Source organism: Dermatophagoides farinae, chromosome 5, assembly GCF_024713945.1.
Source record: "Dermatophagoides farinae isolate YC_2012a chromosome 5, ASM2471394v1, whole genome shotgun sequence".
Lineage (NCBI taxonomy): Eukaryota > Metazoa > Arthropoda > Arachnida > Sarcoptiformes > Pyroglyphidae > Dermatophagoides > Dermatophagoides farinae.
The window spans coordinates 2,265,943-2,280,735 of record NC_134681.1 but is presented as its reverse complement, the minus strand read 5'-3'; the positions used below and the strand labels follow the sequence as shown (position 1 = coordinate 2,280,735).

At 30.6% G+C, this 14,793-nt stretch overlaps 3 protein-coding genes across 4 annotated transcripts; 2 read left to right on the top strand and 1 right to left on the bottom strand.

Moving 5' to 3' along the window:
- Positions 1 to 848: 848 nt before the first annotated feature.
- On the top strand, positions 849 to 4,759 carry LOC124498455 (glucose-fructose oxidoreductase domain-containing protein 2). Of its 2 annotated transcripts, none has more exons than XM_075731463.1 (3): positions 849 to 3,284; positions 3,382 to 3,531; positions 3,607 to 4,759. In XM_075731463.1, the coding sequence occupies exons 1-3, from the start codon at positions 2,807 to 2,809 to the stop codon at positions 4,452 to 4,454; spliced, it is 1,476 nt and encodes a 491-aa protein (XP_075587578.1). In that variant the 5' UTR covers positions 849 to 2,806; the 3' UTR covers positions 4,455 to 4,759. The 2 variants fall into 2 exon arrangements, with proteins under 2 accessions (XP_075587578.1, XP_075587577.1); XM_075731462.1 differs by having other exon boundaries at positions 853 to 3,284; positions 3,373 to 3,531.
- Vha14-1 (V-type proton ATPase subunit Vha14-1) lies at positions 4,533 to 5,640 on the bottom strand. Its single transcript, XM_075731464.1, has 4 exons — positions 5,589 to 5,640; positions 5,444 to 5,475; positions 5,287 to 5,353; positions 4,533 to 5,221 (listed from the first exon to the last, which is right to left on the bottom strand). Exons 1-4 carry the CDS (start codon positions 5,616 to 5,618, stop codon positions 4,898 to 4,900), a joined length of 453 nt encoding a protein of 150 aa, XP_075587579.1. The 5' UTR covers positions 5,619 to 5,640; the 3' UTR covers positions 4,533 to 4,897.
- A 26-nt stretch (positions 5,641 to 5,666) lies between these two features.
- LOC124498445 (uncharacterized) lies at positions 5,667 to 14,751 on the top strand. Its single transcript, XM_075731461.1, has 8 exons — positions 5,667 to 7,525; positions 7,590 to 7,886; positions 7,958 to 11,135; positions 11,184 to 11,300; positions 11,572 to 11,634; positions 11,676 to 12,346; positions 12,380 to 13,863; positions 13,930 to 14,751. The coding sequence occupies exons 1-8, from the start codon at positions 6,716 to 6,718 to the stop codon at positions 14,651 to 14,653; spliced, it is 7,344 nt and encodes a 2,447-aa protein (XP_075587576.1). The 5' UTR covers positions 5,667 to 6,715; the 3' UTR covers positions 14,654 to 14,751.
- Positions 14,752 to 14,793: the final 42 nt, after the last annotated feature.

Below are 14,793 nucleotides of genomic sequence, written 5' to 3'. Positions count from 1 at the left end.
TATAACTGTTTTTTTCTTTCATGCATGAATCTCATTTTATTGGCTATTTATTTAGATCTTTTTTTTCATTATTTGCAAAGAAAAGAATTCATCACCGTTGTTGTCGTCATATAGTGGGTAGCAGTAGCAGTATAGGCAACCATTGTCATTGTTTTGAATGGTTGGCCAAATTTCCGTGTTGGGCACAAAAAGAAAAAGAAAAAGAAAAACAGTAATTAGATCGCCTAGCCATGCAAATTTCTTTTTTTTTTGTTTTGTTTTGTTTTTTTTTTCGAACACTGAAATGAATAAATTGTTTAATAAATGGATGAATTCAAATGAGCTTCAACTTATCGTGAATCAATCGACCGATAATGATGTTTATGTTTGGCTGGTTGGTTGGTTGGCTGGCTGGTTGATTGGTGGTTCTATTGGGTTGATTTTGAATTTTCGATTAGAAAATCTTTTTTCTTTTCTTTTTTTGATTGATTTATAGCACCCAAAAAAAAATCAAATGAATGTTGTTGAAAATACGAAAAAAATTATCTCAAATTTTGTAATTTAATTGCATCATCATCATCATCATCATCATCATCATCATCAACAACATTTCAAATATCCTAGTGATGATGATTGTGTTTATTCTTGAATTTTTGTTTTCTCTTTTTTTTTCTGCCATTTGCGTTATTGACATTGACTTTGAAATCTAAATGAATCTTTTAGATAGTCAAACGAATAGAGAGAGAGATGGAGAGAAAGAAAATGAATATAAATGACTTACATATACATCAAGAGCAACAAGCAAGATATGTTTGTCGTTCTGTACGATACAAAACGAAACGAAACGAAACGAAATTAAATGAAACACACACACACACACACACACACACACACACACATTTCCAGGTGTTTGTTTGACTCCATTTTTTTTTGACTTTTTGTTTCGTGTGTTTTGAGAATGTGTATGACAAACATTCGAAATTAAAAAAAAAAATAATTTCTGCCAAGCGTCACTAAACGACAACAACGATGATAATGATGATGATGATGATGAGGTGAAAGAGAAGTGTTTTTCGTGTTTTTTTTCCTCCGTTTCTTTTTATTGCTGCTGCTGCTGCTGTTTTGTTTTATTTATCGGTCAATTCATGAATGCCATTAGAAAAAAAGATGTTCATGATGATGGCCATGGAAATGATCGGTGTGTGCATTTGTGCTTTGTGTTTACTAATCGATCGATTGATTAATTAATCATTGATATCAACATCCTGTCACAAGATTTTTTCTGTTGTTTTGTGTGGTTTTTTTTGTGTTGATTTTCACATCCTGGCTAAACAACAAATTTCATTTTGGGCGCCAATTTGAAATTCAAAATGTGAATCTATTCTCCATCACATCATCGTCCTCGAAACACAAATACACACACACACACACACAGTTATCTTTTTCGTCAATGTCTGGTGTGTGTGTGCATGTGCACATTAAATTTTTCTATATATATGAATATTGAACTAAAAAAAAAAATGAAAGAAAAACATCATCGATCTGTTGTAAAAAAAAATAAACACGGCGCGTGCGGATAAATATTGATGATGATCATCATCATCATCATCATCATGATGATTATTATATCCCAAAATTTGTTTACTGCTAGTTCAACATTATTCTTCATATACTTTACGGTTGTTTTGTGTTGGTATGCCGTTGTTTCATCATTCAATCCCGAAATGAACCGAAAAAAAAATGGTGAGCATTCATTTCATGTGTGTGTGAATAACTGTTGTAAACAAAACACATAAAAATCACTTTGACGACGACGACGACGACGAATATTTGATTGGTTGTGGGTGTGTTGTATCTCTCTTTCTCTCTCTGTGTGTGTGTGTCATGCTGATTTTTTTTTGTTGATTTTTTCATCATCATAATCATCATCGACGAAAAAAAACATTAAATGAAAAAACGATTGCCCATCCACTATCATCATCATCATTGTGTTTAGAATTCAACCATGATGATGGTGATGAAAAATTCATGTCAATACGATTACAAGAAAAAAAAAACAAATTATGACAGTGATTATTGAATTTTATCACCAATAATAATGACAACAAGATTTGACCGAAAATAAAACTAAACTAAACGATAAAAAAACGACGAAATTTTTCTTTTCTTTGTTTGTGCCATTAGAATCATCATTGGTGTTTTTTTGTTTTGTTTTGTTTTGTTTCTGCTAAAACAAATTGATTTCCAGTTAAAAAAAATTGCATTTTTTCCGGTGGTTCATGTTCAATCAAATCAATCAATCATCATCATCATTAAAATCATTCATCGTCATTATTTCAATAAATACAAGCAACAAGTAAAAAAAAAACATTTTTTCTGCTGCTGCTGCTGCTGCTGTTGATTGATTGGTGATGAAATGTCATAAGTGTGCGTGTGTGTGTTTTATGATTTTCTTTTTTTGTTTTTGGTTGTTATAATGATGATGATGATGATGTTAAAAACATCAGAAAAAAAATTGATTGCAATATACACACACACAAACACAGATCATTGAAATGTCAAAAAAAAATATCTCAATGGATAATATGTTGTTTAGTGTATGATTGCAAAGTTTTTTTTTTACAAACTTGTTGATAACGTTTTTTTATGCTTTGCTTTTACGACGACAACATCAAAGATGATGATGACGATAACGTAATCTTCAATCCACCACCACCACCACCAACAACAACAACAACAACGAAAATTCAATTGAATTTCAACTGAAAAAATATTGTAATTTTTAAAATTTTCAACAAAAAAAAACAACGACATTAGTCTGAAAAAAATGTTGCCTGGTGTTGGTTTTTTTGGCACGGGTACATTGGCCCATTTGTTGATCGATCAACTACAGGAACAAGGTTTCCGTATTGAAGGTATTTGGTCACCAAATCTGGATGATGCCCAACAGCTGAGTCGAATGCGTTCAATACCATTTTATTCAACGATAATTGATAAAGTATTATTATTGCCATCAGTACAATTGATTGTCACTGCTTGTCCACCACATTATCATAATCAAATTGCATCGAAAGCATGTGGTATTGGTAAACATGTTATTTGTGATTGGCCACCATCACATTCGTTGAAAGATACCATAAGGATGCGTAAAGCTGCTTCAAATTATCCGGCATTGATAACATTATTTTTAACTGGTTTACGTTTCGTACCAACATTCAATATAATGCGTAGATTGATTATTGATGATAATTATCTTGGCCATATTCGTCTAATAAATGCAACAGTTATGTGTGATGTTATTTCTGGTAATAATAATAATAATAATATATCCTTTTCATTTTTTCCATTTGTTTTTTTTTCTCTAATTCTTTGATCTCATTTGTTGTCGTTAAGTTTATAAAGAAAAATCAATAATCTGGGATAAACATATGGGAGGTGGATTATTGTCATTATATGGCACAAACATTATAGACATAATTAGTTTCCTAACTGATTATCGTGCACATCGTGTACATGGAATGATTCATTGTTTTAAACAGCTTAGTCAAAATGGTTTGTGAATAAAAAATGAATGACCCTCACATGCATATATATATTGATTGATTGATTTTTTTTTTGTTTTTCTAGCAATTCGTTTCAATACAACAGAAGATTTTGTCAATTTTCAAATGGAATTACATCCATTGATTGATGGCAATAATAATAATAATAATAAAAATGATCACCATAATGATAATGGATCAATGAAAACAAAAATTATAAATTATAAACAAACAAAATTATTGACAGCAATTAAAGATGATCCAATTATTGCCAATATACAGCTTAATGGCCATCATTTAAATTGTCAACCGAAACATGAAATTTATGTTTATGGCACAAATGGCTATCTTGTCTGTCGTGATGGTGATCTTTATGCATTTAGAACAAACAATAATAATGATAATGATGATTCGAATGGAATAATGACCACTACTACTACTACTACTACTAATGCATTACAGCAACCATTATTGAATGATAATAATAATGTTTTTGGACATGAAACGTTATTATATAAATTACAAGATATGCCATCAACGACGATGAAACATTATTTTTCATATGAAACATATAATGTTTATCCAAAAATCTATCTAATCGGCATACGATTAATGATACAAGCATTGAAAAATGCATTTCATGGAACAACAACAACAACAACAACCATCAATAATCATCATTTGATTTCATCATCAACATCAACATCAATGATGAATGATAATAATTCAATTGTCATTTCGAATGGTGGATTAAACCATGATAATAATAATCAACAAGAAGAAAGATCAGAAAATGAATTAATACAATGGATTAAAGATCCAGTCAATCAAGCCGTATCATTTGATGATGGTATTTATCTACAAACAGTATTAGAATCGATACGTTCATCATCCGATCTACGTGAATGGATTCGTATACATTTATTTGATTGATGAACAAATCGAAACATTGGATCAATCGATTTTACAGAGAAAAAACACAGTTACACACACACACACACACACACACGCTTATTAGAATTTGACTTTATTTTTTGAAGAAAAATTCAAAATGAAAACATTTAAACATTTGGACATGATAAATGAATACATTTAACGACACAACAACAACGAAGAAAAAAACGGAATCTGTTCTCGCATTTTTTTCAAACTTTTTTCTTTCTAGTCAAAAAAAAAACAATTATGATGATAATTGACACATAGATTAATTGATTGATGATTAAAGTATAATTTTTTTTCATTCGTTTAGTTTTGTTGAACTTGATTATTAAAAAATTTTTATATTTTGTACTACAAATCATGTATTCTCTCTTTCTTGGATATCATAAATAGCGACTAGCATGTGTGAATAATAGTGTGTGTGTGTGTGTGTAAGTTCATCGATATTCATCAGCTGAATAAAGACCTTTTGCACGACGTAAAATGGAATCTTTTTGTGGATCATATGGCTGATCTTTGGATGGTATTTCCAATATGGCCGGTATTGGTGCCGTATGTGCATCAATCACATGACGAATCATTTCAGCGATATTTTGATTGATCAAAATGATATCGATATCATCACGTTTAACGAATGCTTGGAATGTTGCCTCAATTTCCGAAGGCAATGTATTCTTTTCGACAACAAGAAAATTATGTGATGGTGTTTTACTGCGATTCACTTCTCCAATACCACCAAATAGAAATCCAACACATGTATCCTATTCGAAAAAAAAGAAAAAAAAATCATCAAGATTTGATTTCATGTTAATATTAATCAGCTTACTTCATCACCAATAACGGCAATTAATTTACCACGTGTAAGTGCCATTTTTTTAGGAATGAATATGGTTCTACAAAAACAAAAAATCAAATTAAGAAGAAAAAAAAATCAGTAAAAAAATGACGATGATGATGGCAACAAATCAAAACACCAGACTTACTCAAAACGCCTTTTCACTGTATCGATCGCCATCTATTGGCCATTACCGAATTTGATTGGAAAATTTAAAAATTTTTACAGTAATATTTAGGTTATAAAAGATGTTAAGATTTATCACACACATATATATATGAAAAACTGCTTACAATGGCCAACGTCGTCATAGAAAAAATCATTTTATCAGTCAATAATCAAGATTCCACACACACACACAAACACACACACAGAGTATCAATTCATTTCATTACTTTCATTTATCTTATCCATGATAAATCGGAATGGATGCGTAAACAGATAAATTTTTTTTTTTTTTTTGGAATTTTTATTTTCATTCATTGGTTACCCTTATTGAAATACGCGTCGACTCTCAAATTATTATTATTATATATATGATCCAATGTATGCGACAGACGCAAATAAACAACAACGACAACAACAACGGCAGTAAAGTTGGCCAAATGTGTGCTATATGAATTTTTTTTTTTTTTTGGTTATATAAATATTTCCTATGATATATCAGATTAAATTGTGTGTATTTCCCCAGAAGAAGAAGAAGAAGAAGAAGACGACGAAAAAAAGTTTAATTTACTTCATATTATACAGGCACATTTATGCCGCAATATAGAAAATAAAAAAAAATGATGCTATATTGTCGATGGAATCACAAATAAAAACAACAACAACAACAAATGATGATGATGATGATGATGATGATGGAAAAATGTTTAGATAATCAAAATTGTTTACCAGACAGATAGATAAATAAACAAACAAACAAACAAAAACAAAAAACATTCATGCACAATATGAACGAAAACGAAAAATTTTGATCGATCCCATCTGGAAGAAAAAACGACGACGAAAGAAGGAAAAAAAATCCAACGAACTTGGACCTGTTTATCATCATCATCATCATCATTGATATCATAATAAAATCTACCACCAACAAACCAACCAACCAACCAAAGACATACACACACACACACACAGACAGACATTTTATTTTACTTTCTAAGACCACTACAAGTGTTTTTGTTGAATGTGAGACGATACAAAAGACCTTACCGATTACCGTGTGTTTGTGTGTGTGTGTGTGTGTGGTGTGTTCATCTGGATTCATTCTCATTTTGCTCATTTTGCACATTTTCTTTTCATTTTTTTGGTTTGTTTATTTTGTGCCTTCATTTTTTTCCATGTTTTTGTTTCATTCTTTTTTCTCATTGCTCATCTTATCAATTTGTGATTTTCGGTTTCTAGTAACAATAAATCAAACATGAAAACAAAAACAAAAACAAATGATGATGATGACCAAGATCATGATCAAGATCAATCAACAAAAATGATTAAAAATAATAATCATGATGATGATGATCATGATCATGATGAACAAGAACTAAAATCTTCATCATCAACAACAAGAACAATGAAACAACAAAAACGTATCGATTCAGGCATTTCATCATCCTTATCATCTGCATCAACAATGGTTTCATCGATTGATTCATCATCAACAACAACAACAACAACGGCAACAACAATCTCTGATGATACATTACGTAATGACGACGATGATGGTGATGATGATAAAAAACAGAAAAAAAATTCTGAAATGTTATCTTCATTATTAGAAATGATGAAACTATCATCATTGGAAGAATTTGCTAAAAAATTATGTTTCATGTCTGAATCACCATTATTATGTCAAGAAATGCGTGATTGTGGTTATGTGCCAATGTTGATACGTTTAATAAATCAAAAATCAATCGATGACCAAGATGATGTAGATTTACAACAATTACAACGACAATCGTTGATACATCGAAATCTAGTACAAGCGTTGAATAATATCATTCAACATACGAAACGTAATCGTAAAGAATTGAAAATATTAAAAATTCTTGTAGATCTCAAAGCATTTGTTGAAATTTTATTGAAAAAATTCCTGGAACATCGTTCTGATTCCACCACTGTTGAATCAGTTGATCATCCATGTAATCTAATCATTGATCTCTATCGTATGTGTACGGAAAAACAATCAATTGAATTGATTGAATTTTTCGGTGGTGTTTTTATCATTTCTGAGGTAAACCAATGTGTAAGAAAAAAAAACATTTTAATTCACTTGTAATTTCTTTTTCTCTTCACAGGTAATAAAAATTGATTATAAATGCCATGGTGGTGATTCAAATCCAAATGAAGATTGTTATCGAATACGTTTATATTCATTAATGATATTGACACATGTTACTTATAATAATCCACAAGTGAAATCATTGCTTGGATCAAAGAAATCATTTTTGCTTGTTTTAATTGAATTATTATCACTATCCAATGAAGATCTTATAGAAGCGATTGCCAAAGTAATACAGAATCTAAGTTGGGATACTAATTATATTAGTATGCAAACAATGCGTGATTTGAAAACCGTAACACATTTAACGACTGTAAGTTTGTTTGTTTTTTTTTTGGGAAATTTTCTAATGATTACCATTCATTTATGTAATCGTTTTCATAGACAATGTTGAATGTAAAAAAAGAATCCACTATTAAATGTTTATTATCAGCATTGGGTAATCTAACGGCTAGTTCACCACAGAATAAAGCTGATTTTTGTCGTGTTAATGGTGCGTTAGAATTTTTAATTAAATCAATGAAATTATCCGCAGATAGCAATGGCAATGTTAATGATGATAAAACAATGATAAATAAATCATCTGTTGATAATGGAAATCGTAAACAATCAAAAAATGGTGATGAAAATAAAAATTGTAAAATATCCATTTCTGTCGTTGAAGCAAGTGGTCGTATTCTTCGTAATATATCATCATATCTAGCAATGGAAGAACGATATCGACAAATATTACGTAAACATAATGTAATTGTAATGTTACTGAATCATTTGGAATCATCATCATTGGACATTGTTAGTAATGCTTGTGTCACATTATCAAATCTTTCTGTATTCACATTACAAACAGAAGAATCAAGTAATGATCAAATTTTAATGATTGAATCGAATGCTATAACAAAATTGGCCAAACTATTTTATTCAAAACATCGTACAATACGTATTGGAGCAATGGCTACATATAAACATCTGGTCACATCACAAGCATATCTAATACATTCAACATTTAATAATGTTGATGGTGGTGGTAATGGACCAAATCATAATCAACAACAACATCATCACAGCAAATTATCAACATCATTATCAATATCATCATTTCCAATGAGAAAAATTAAAGCAATTAAAAATGAAATATCCAATCTATCATCAAATAATCATCATCATCATGTTGATGATGATGATGATGAATTGCCAGTCGATTTGAGTAAATCATTTAATTTTGGTTCAACCACAACAACAAAAACAAGATTTCCACGATCAACAAGTCATGATAGTATCAGAAATAATCAATTAAATGGTCAAACAATTATTATGACCAAATCGACACCAGATTCATTTCTACCCACATATCATCATCATCATCATCATCCTCATCATCATTCAATCAATAAATCAAATGGATCGTTTACTACAAAATCATTATGTAATGTTAATCGAAAATGTCAAAGTCCATCAACGACAACATCTCGAATTAGCTGTGATAATAATCATTTTATAATTTCAGATGGTATTTCTTCTGATTATGATATCTATTCGGGAGATGTAAAGTGCCAAATTCCACAAATTAATCAAACATCAATAAATAATGCTGATTGTAATGGAAAATCATTTATTCATCATGATCATGAAATTATTAATGACAACCATGATGATAATGATGATGACGATGATGATAATGATAATGATGATGAACTTGATTATACAACAATTTCAATGGATGAAATAACAGATTTTAGTGAACGTTATAAAGACGATGAAGATGGACATGAATTGAATCATGGTCATCGACATCATCATCATTCAAATCGTAATAGAAGCGGAAAAACAACATCAGAATCAGTGGCTGAAGATTCAGTGAAAATCTATGAAACCGAAGGTACACCATTGGCATTTAGTCTAGCACCATCATTATCAGATTTACATGAAATTGATTTGAAATCAATTTATGAAGATGAACGTGAAAATGAACAAATTGTTGATGAACCAAAGAAAACAACGAAGCTAAAATCATCATCATCATCATTGAAAGCAACGAATTCTTCTAGTCATCATCATGATAATGATGATGATGGTAAAACAACAAAAATTGTGACCAATAACAACAACATTCTATCGCCAATAAATATAACATCAACGATAAAATTGAATCGTAATGTATCACGTATTTCTTCAACCAAATCATCAATAATGCAAGAATCAAATGTTGAGAAACCAATGTTACCACCGAAACCAACGAATGTTGTCGAAAACCAAACAATTAAAACGGATAAAAATAACAATAATACACAATGGACCACCACCACCAATAATACAAAATCATCAATGAATGGAAATATTGAGAAAACGGATGGCGAATATTTTAATGATGGTGATGTGGCTATCAAATTTGAAACCGAAGATACACCAGCCATTTTTTCACATGCAACAAGTCTTAGTTCATTGGATGTCGATGATGATGAACAATCCATCATTGTTGAACCATCATCAGCAATTAATGTTTTAATCACATCAAATGTTGAACAATCCATCGATGATAATGATGAGAAACAAAATAAAAATGAAACTATTGACGTTGATAAAAATCTAGAAAAATGTAAAAATGAAAAAGATGAAATCCGAAAGAAAAATGAAGACCAAAAACAAAAACAATCATCATCGTCATCGATAATTGTGAAGAATGAAATAAAATCTGAATCAGATGATGATGATGATGAAGATGAACAAATTTTAAAGAAATGTATTGAATTTGCATTGCCAACAAAAAAGAAATCTAATGCACATTCATCATCATCATCGACATTATCACCAGCGATTGCAACAACGGCCACAAATTCAAATGTTAGTCATAATAAAAATTCAGGCAATTCACGATCATTATATAGCCATAAATCATCACCACGTTCGGTTAAACAACAATGTACATCAAATAAAAATTCACCACAATTACCAACAACGATGATGATGATGAATCATCACAATAACAGTAGTAGTGGTCAACAATCTACAACATTATCATTGTCATCATCACAGCAACAATCGCCATTATTGCGTAATAAATCGTCAATTTCAACAAAACAATCAATGATGATCGACATGCCATCATCTGGTGCACAATCAGTTGGCGGTGGTGGTGGTGGTGATCAACATAGACAATTCTTTGTGGAAGATACACCGATTCAATTCTCTGAATGTCATTCATCATTATCATCCCTATCATTTGATTCAGATAATGGAATCGGTAATAATAATAATAATAATGAAACTGCTACAGCTACGGTAATGATTGCACCGAATCCTACCATCAACAACAATAATAATCGGGAAAATAATAAAGAACCACACCCTCCTACAACAGAATTGTTGACAGAACCATCATCATCATCATCATCATTGAAAAAAGCCCCTATTAGTGTTATTCTTCGTGATGATGACGTTGATGACTATCAATTATTGGATGCTGTTATTAAACTTGGTATTGATTCAAATGTTAATACTTCATCATCATCATCATCATCTGGACATAATGTTGCTGTGACAACAACAAAAACTGCAATGACAAAAGGTGGACCACGTTCATCATTATTGTCGTCTGTAGTTTCAACAACACCAGCATTGTCATCATCATCATCATCATCATCGATGGCTCATCGTCAAAAAAATCTGTCAACGAAAAACAATGTTACCAAGACAACCGTAATACAACAGCAGGATGGCAGTAGTAGTCATAGTCATATTATTTCATTACCGAAAAATCATCATCATAATTTCAGACAGCCAACGACATTTATTAATTTGGCACAATCAAATATGCAAAATACTCAATTATTATCGAATCGTTCTAATCGAATGGCTGATAATCATCAACATCACCATCATCACCATAATTATGATGATGATGATGATGAAAAAACCTATACAATATGTACACAAGGTTTGTTGTTTGTTGTTGTTTTTTTTGAATTTAAAAAAAATCATTTTTTTTTGTTTTGTTTTTCTAGCACAATGTCAGTCATCATTTTCATATCCACAAAGACAATCAGCAGATGGTCAATCAAGTCAATGTCAACAGCAGCAGCAGCACAACAACAACTACAACAACAGCCCATAATATCGACGAAAAATTCACCAAGAAAACCTAAACGTGAAAATACAACGACAACAACTTCAGTCACCAATCGTACTAGCCCGGCAAATAAAACTAAAATGATTCCAATACCAACTACACGTACTACAATTCAGAATAAAAACAATCAACAACAACAACAACCACGACCACAGCAGCAGCAGCAACAATTACAACCAATCAACATTAGTGGTAATAATGGTGATCAATCAGATACTGGTTCATTTGATGATCGTAGTATACATAGTTTATTGGATAATACAAAACCACCATCGATTATTGATCATCATTCATTAATGTCACAAAGTTCGGCTAGTATTGATTCAGAAATCTCTGATATCGATATAGATAATGTACCAATACGTAATACAAATAGCCAGGATTTATTAGTTGCAAAAGCAGCATCAAATTGTGCCAAAGAAATTCATTCATTAGTTCAATCTTGTATGGATAATAATTATGATGACGATGATGAAGATTTATCCGAAGTTAAAGATTCATCATCATCATTAAGTACGGCTGATGGTGGTGGTTATCATCATCATCATCATCATCGTCATCATAATCGAAATTTATCGGTGATGAAAACTTATAATCGTGATAATGGTGATGGTCAACAATCAATGTCAACTATTCATCATACATTTCAAGTACGAAATAATCAACAACAACAACAACAACAGCAGGCACAATCTCGAACATTACCAAAAATGAAAATTACACAACATTCAGAAATGAAATCAAATACTAGCAATGATGATGAAATTGACAATGGTTTTGATCAACGTACATATAATAAAAATGACATCAAGCGTAACAACAAAGATCAACCAAAACAACAAAAATTGATGACAGGATTTAATTATTATGAATCTGATCAATCAGATACAGATATTTCAGAAATATTACCATTAGATGATTGTGATCCATCATCATTGAATCCGGTTGATAACAACAACAGCGTACAAATAAATGATACCGCTACAACGACAACGACAAATGAATCAAATACAGCTACAATTGTATTGTATAATAAACCGAATATCGATCCAAATCCATCATCGATTGATCCATTTTTAGCACAAATGTTATCTACACCACCTACAACAACAGCAGCAATGATAAATAAACCAAAAACAACAAAATCATTAACATCATCATCATCATCGACATCTACAATGAAACAAAATCATCAGATTTATCCAAAATCAAGTGCCAGTGTTCATTCATTTGGTCGTTATATTAATAATAATGATAATGGTGATGAATCTTATGGTGGACATCAATTAGAACGTTTAGAAGATATGGAATCTGAAACACGTTATCGTCCACATAGCCGTAATCGTAGTAGCAGTAATAACCGTATGGAAGAATTAGATTTTACCAATGGTTTCAATCAACAATTTTATCCATTCAATAGCCATCATGATGATAGATCAATGAATTTTAAACAAAATTCACGTTCATTAAATCGTGGACATAAATTTATGACAAATAATACGAAAGCTGATTTTGAAGATCGTGATCTAATGTTTACAAGTAAACATCGTAAACAAGTTGTACAAAGTCATGCAAGATATTTTCAGAATAAATCATCATCAACAGCTACAACGGCTGTAGTGAAAACTTCATCAAAATATTTTGATCGTCATCCAATTGTTGGTGCAGATGCTGCAGAAACCAACACTGAAATGGAATTACTTATGGATGATAGTCCACCTAGATTACCATCAACTAGAAATCATCACCATCATCATCATTCACAATTACCACAAAAACAACAACAACAACAATTCAATAACAATAATCCGATATCGACAACAACAACAACAACAACAAAATCAAAAGAAAAATCTTTATTATCCAATATTAAATCGAAATTATTTTCATCACCAAAACCAGATAAAAAAAGTGTTCAAAATAAATCAAAAATTAAATTCTGGCCACGAAGTAAAAGTACACATGATAAATTGAATGAACAACAACAGCAACAGCAACAACAACAATCATCGATTTCGGATACGTCGAAACCACCATTACCATTGAATAGAAATTTATTAAAACAACCATTATCGATTAATGGTGGATCACAGGAATTGATTAATGATCATGATTATTCGGATAAATCATCCGGATCTATGTTTAACCGTTTGATTCCCATAAGAAGGTAATTTATTGTATTGAATGAAATATCAATTTTCAAATTTTTCTTTTCTCTTTGTTTTCATTGCAGATCATTGGCAAACCATGAAATACAAATGAAAACCAATCTCATTCGTAGTACAACATATGATTCATTACCAATTAAAGATATTGATGATTATGATGATGGTGATAATAATAATAATAATAATCATAATTCCACAGCAGCAACAACAATGATGATGAATCGATCAAATCATCATAGCCAACATAATCTGTCATCAACTAAATCATTAAAAATGTCACCATCAATATCATTACGTGGTGATGAATATCGTTATTATCAACAGCAACAGCAACAACATCATGGTTATCTTCATTATGGATCATTGAATCAACGTGGTAATAGTAATGGCAGTAATCATTATAAATCACAATCACTAATACAACAACCAGAATCGATGACAATGGCTAATAAATTGCAAACAAATAACAATTTTACATTCATGACATTTGTGAAAACACCATGTCCAAATAACAACAACAACAACGAAAACAGTGATAATAATTCCAATAATCATCAAACATTGATGAATGTTAATAGCAGCATGAGCAGCAATGAAAATGAAAATCGTCAGAAGAAGAATATGGCCGATACAAATAATAATACAAATAATGGAAACCTAAATGAAAAACGAAAACCAACAAATCAATCGTCTAATCGTGGCCGAAAAGATTCATCGACAGATTCATCAATATCAACATCATCGTCATCGAATGCAAATCGTAAAACATGTCTAGTAACAACAGTTTGATCAGTGCATGTGTTTAATTTTTTTTTCTCTCTCTCTCTCTCTCACATAATTTTATTGAATAAATTTTATTATTATCATTGAATAAAAATTACAAACAAGAATAATAATGATGAAATGAACAAAAAAAAAAATTTTTTTTT

What these genes read in the sequence shown, in the direction of transcription:
- LOC124498455 (XM_075731462.1), top strand. Translation starts at nt 2,807, where the DNA reads ATGTTGCCTGGTGTTGGTTTTTTTGGCACGGGTACATTGGCCCATTTG. An exon ending in TATGTGTGATGTTATTTCTG is followed by an intron (nt 3,285 to 3,372) that starts GTAATAATAATA and finishes GTTGTCGTTAAG; the next exon opens with TTTATAAAGAAAAATCAATA. An exon ending in TAAACAGCTTAGTCAAAATG is followed by an intron (nt 3,532 to 3,606) that starts GTTTGTGAATAA and finishes TTGTTTTTCTAG; the next exon opens with CAATTCGTTTCAATACAACA.
- Vha14-1 (XM_075731464.1), bottom strand. Translation starts at nt 5,618, where the DNA reads ATGATTTTTTCTATGACGACGTTGGCCATT. An exon ending in CTATGACGACGTTGGCCATT is followed by an intron (nt 5,476 to 5,588) that starts GTAAGCAGTTTT and finishes AATGGCCAATAG; the next exon opens with ATGGCGATCGATACAGTGAA. An exon ending in ACAGTGAAAAGGCGTTTTGA is followed by an intron (nt 5,354 to 5,443) that starts GTAAGTCTGGTG and finishes TTGTTTTTGTAG; the next exon opens with AACCATATTCATTCCTAAAA.
- LOC124498445 (XM_075731461.1), top strand. Translation starts at nt 6,716, where the DNA reads ATGAAAACAAAAACAAAAACAAATGATGATGATGACCAAGATCATGAT. An exon ending in CCGTAACACATTTAACGACT is followed by an intron (nt 7,887 to 7,957) that starts GTAAGTTTGTTT and finishes TCGTTTTCATAG; the next exon opens with ACAATGTTGAATGTAAAAAA. An exon ending in CTATTCATCATACATTTCAA is followed by an intron (nt 12,347 to 12,379) that starts GTACGAAATAAT and finishes CAACAACAACAG; the next exon opens with CAGGCACAATCTCGAACATT.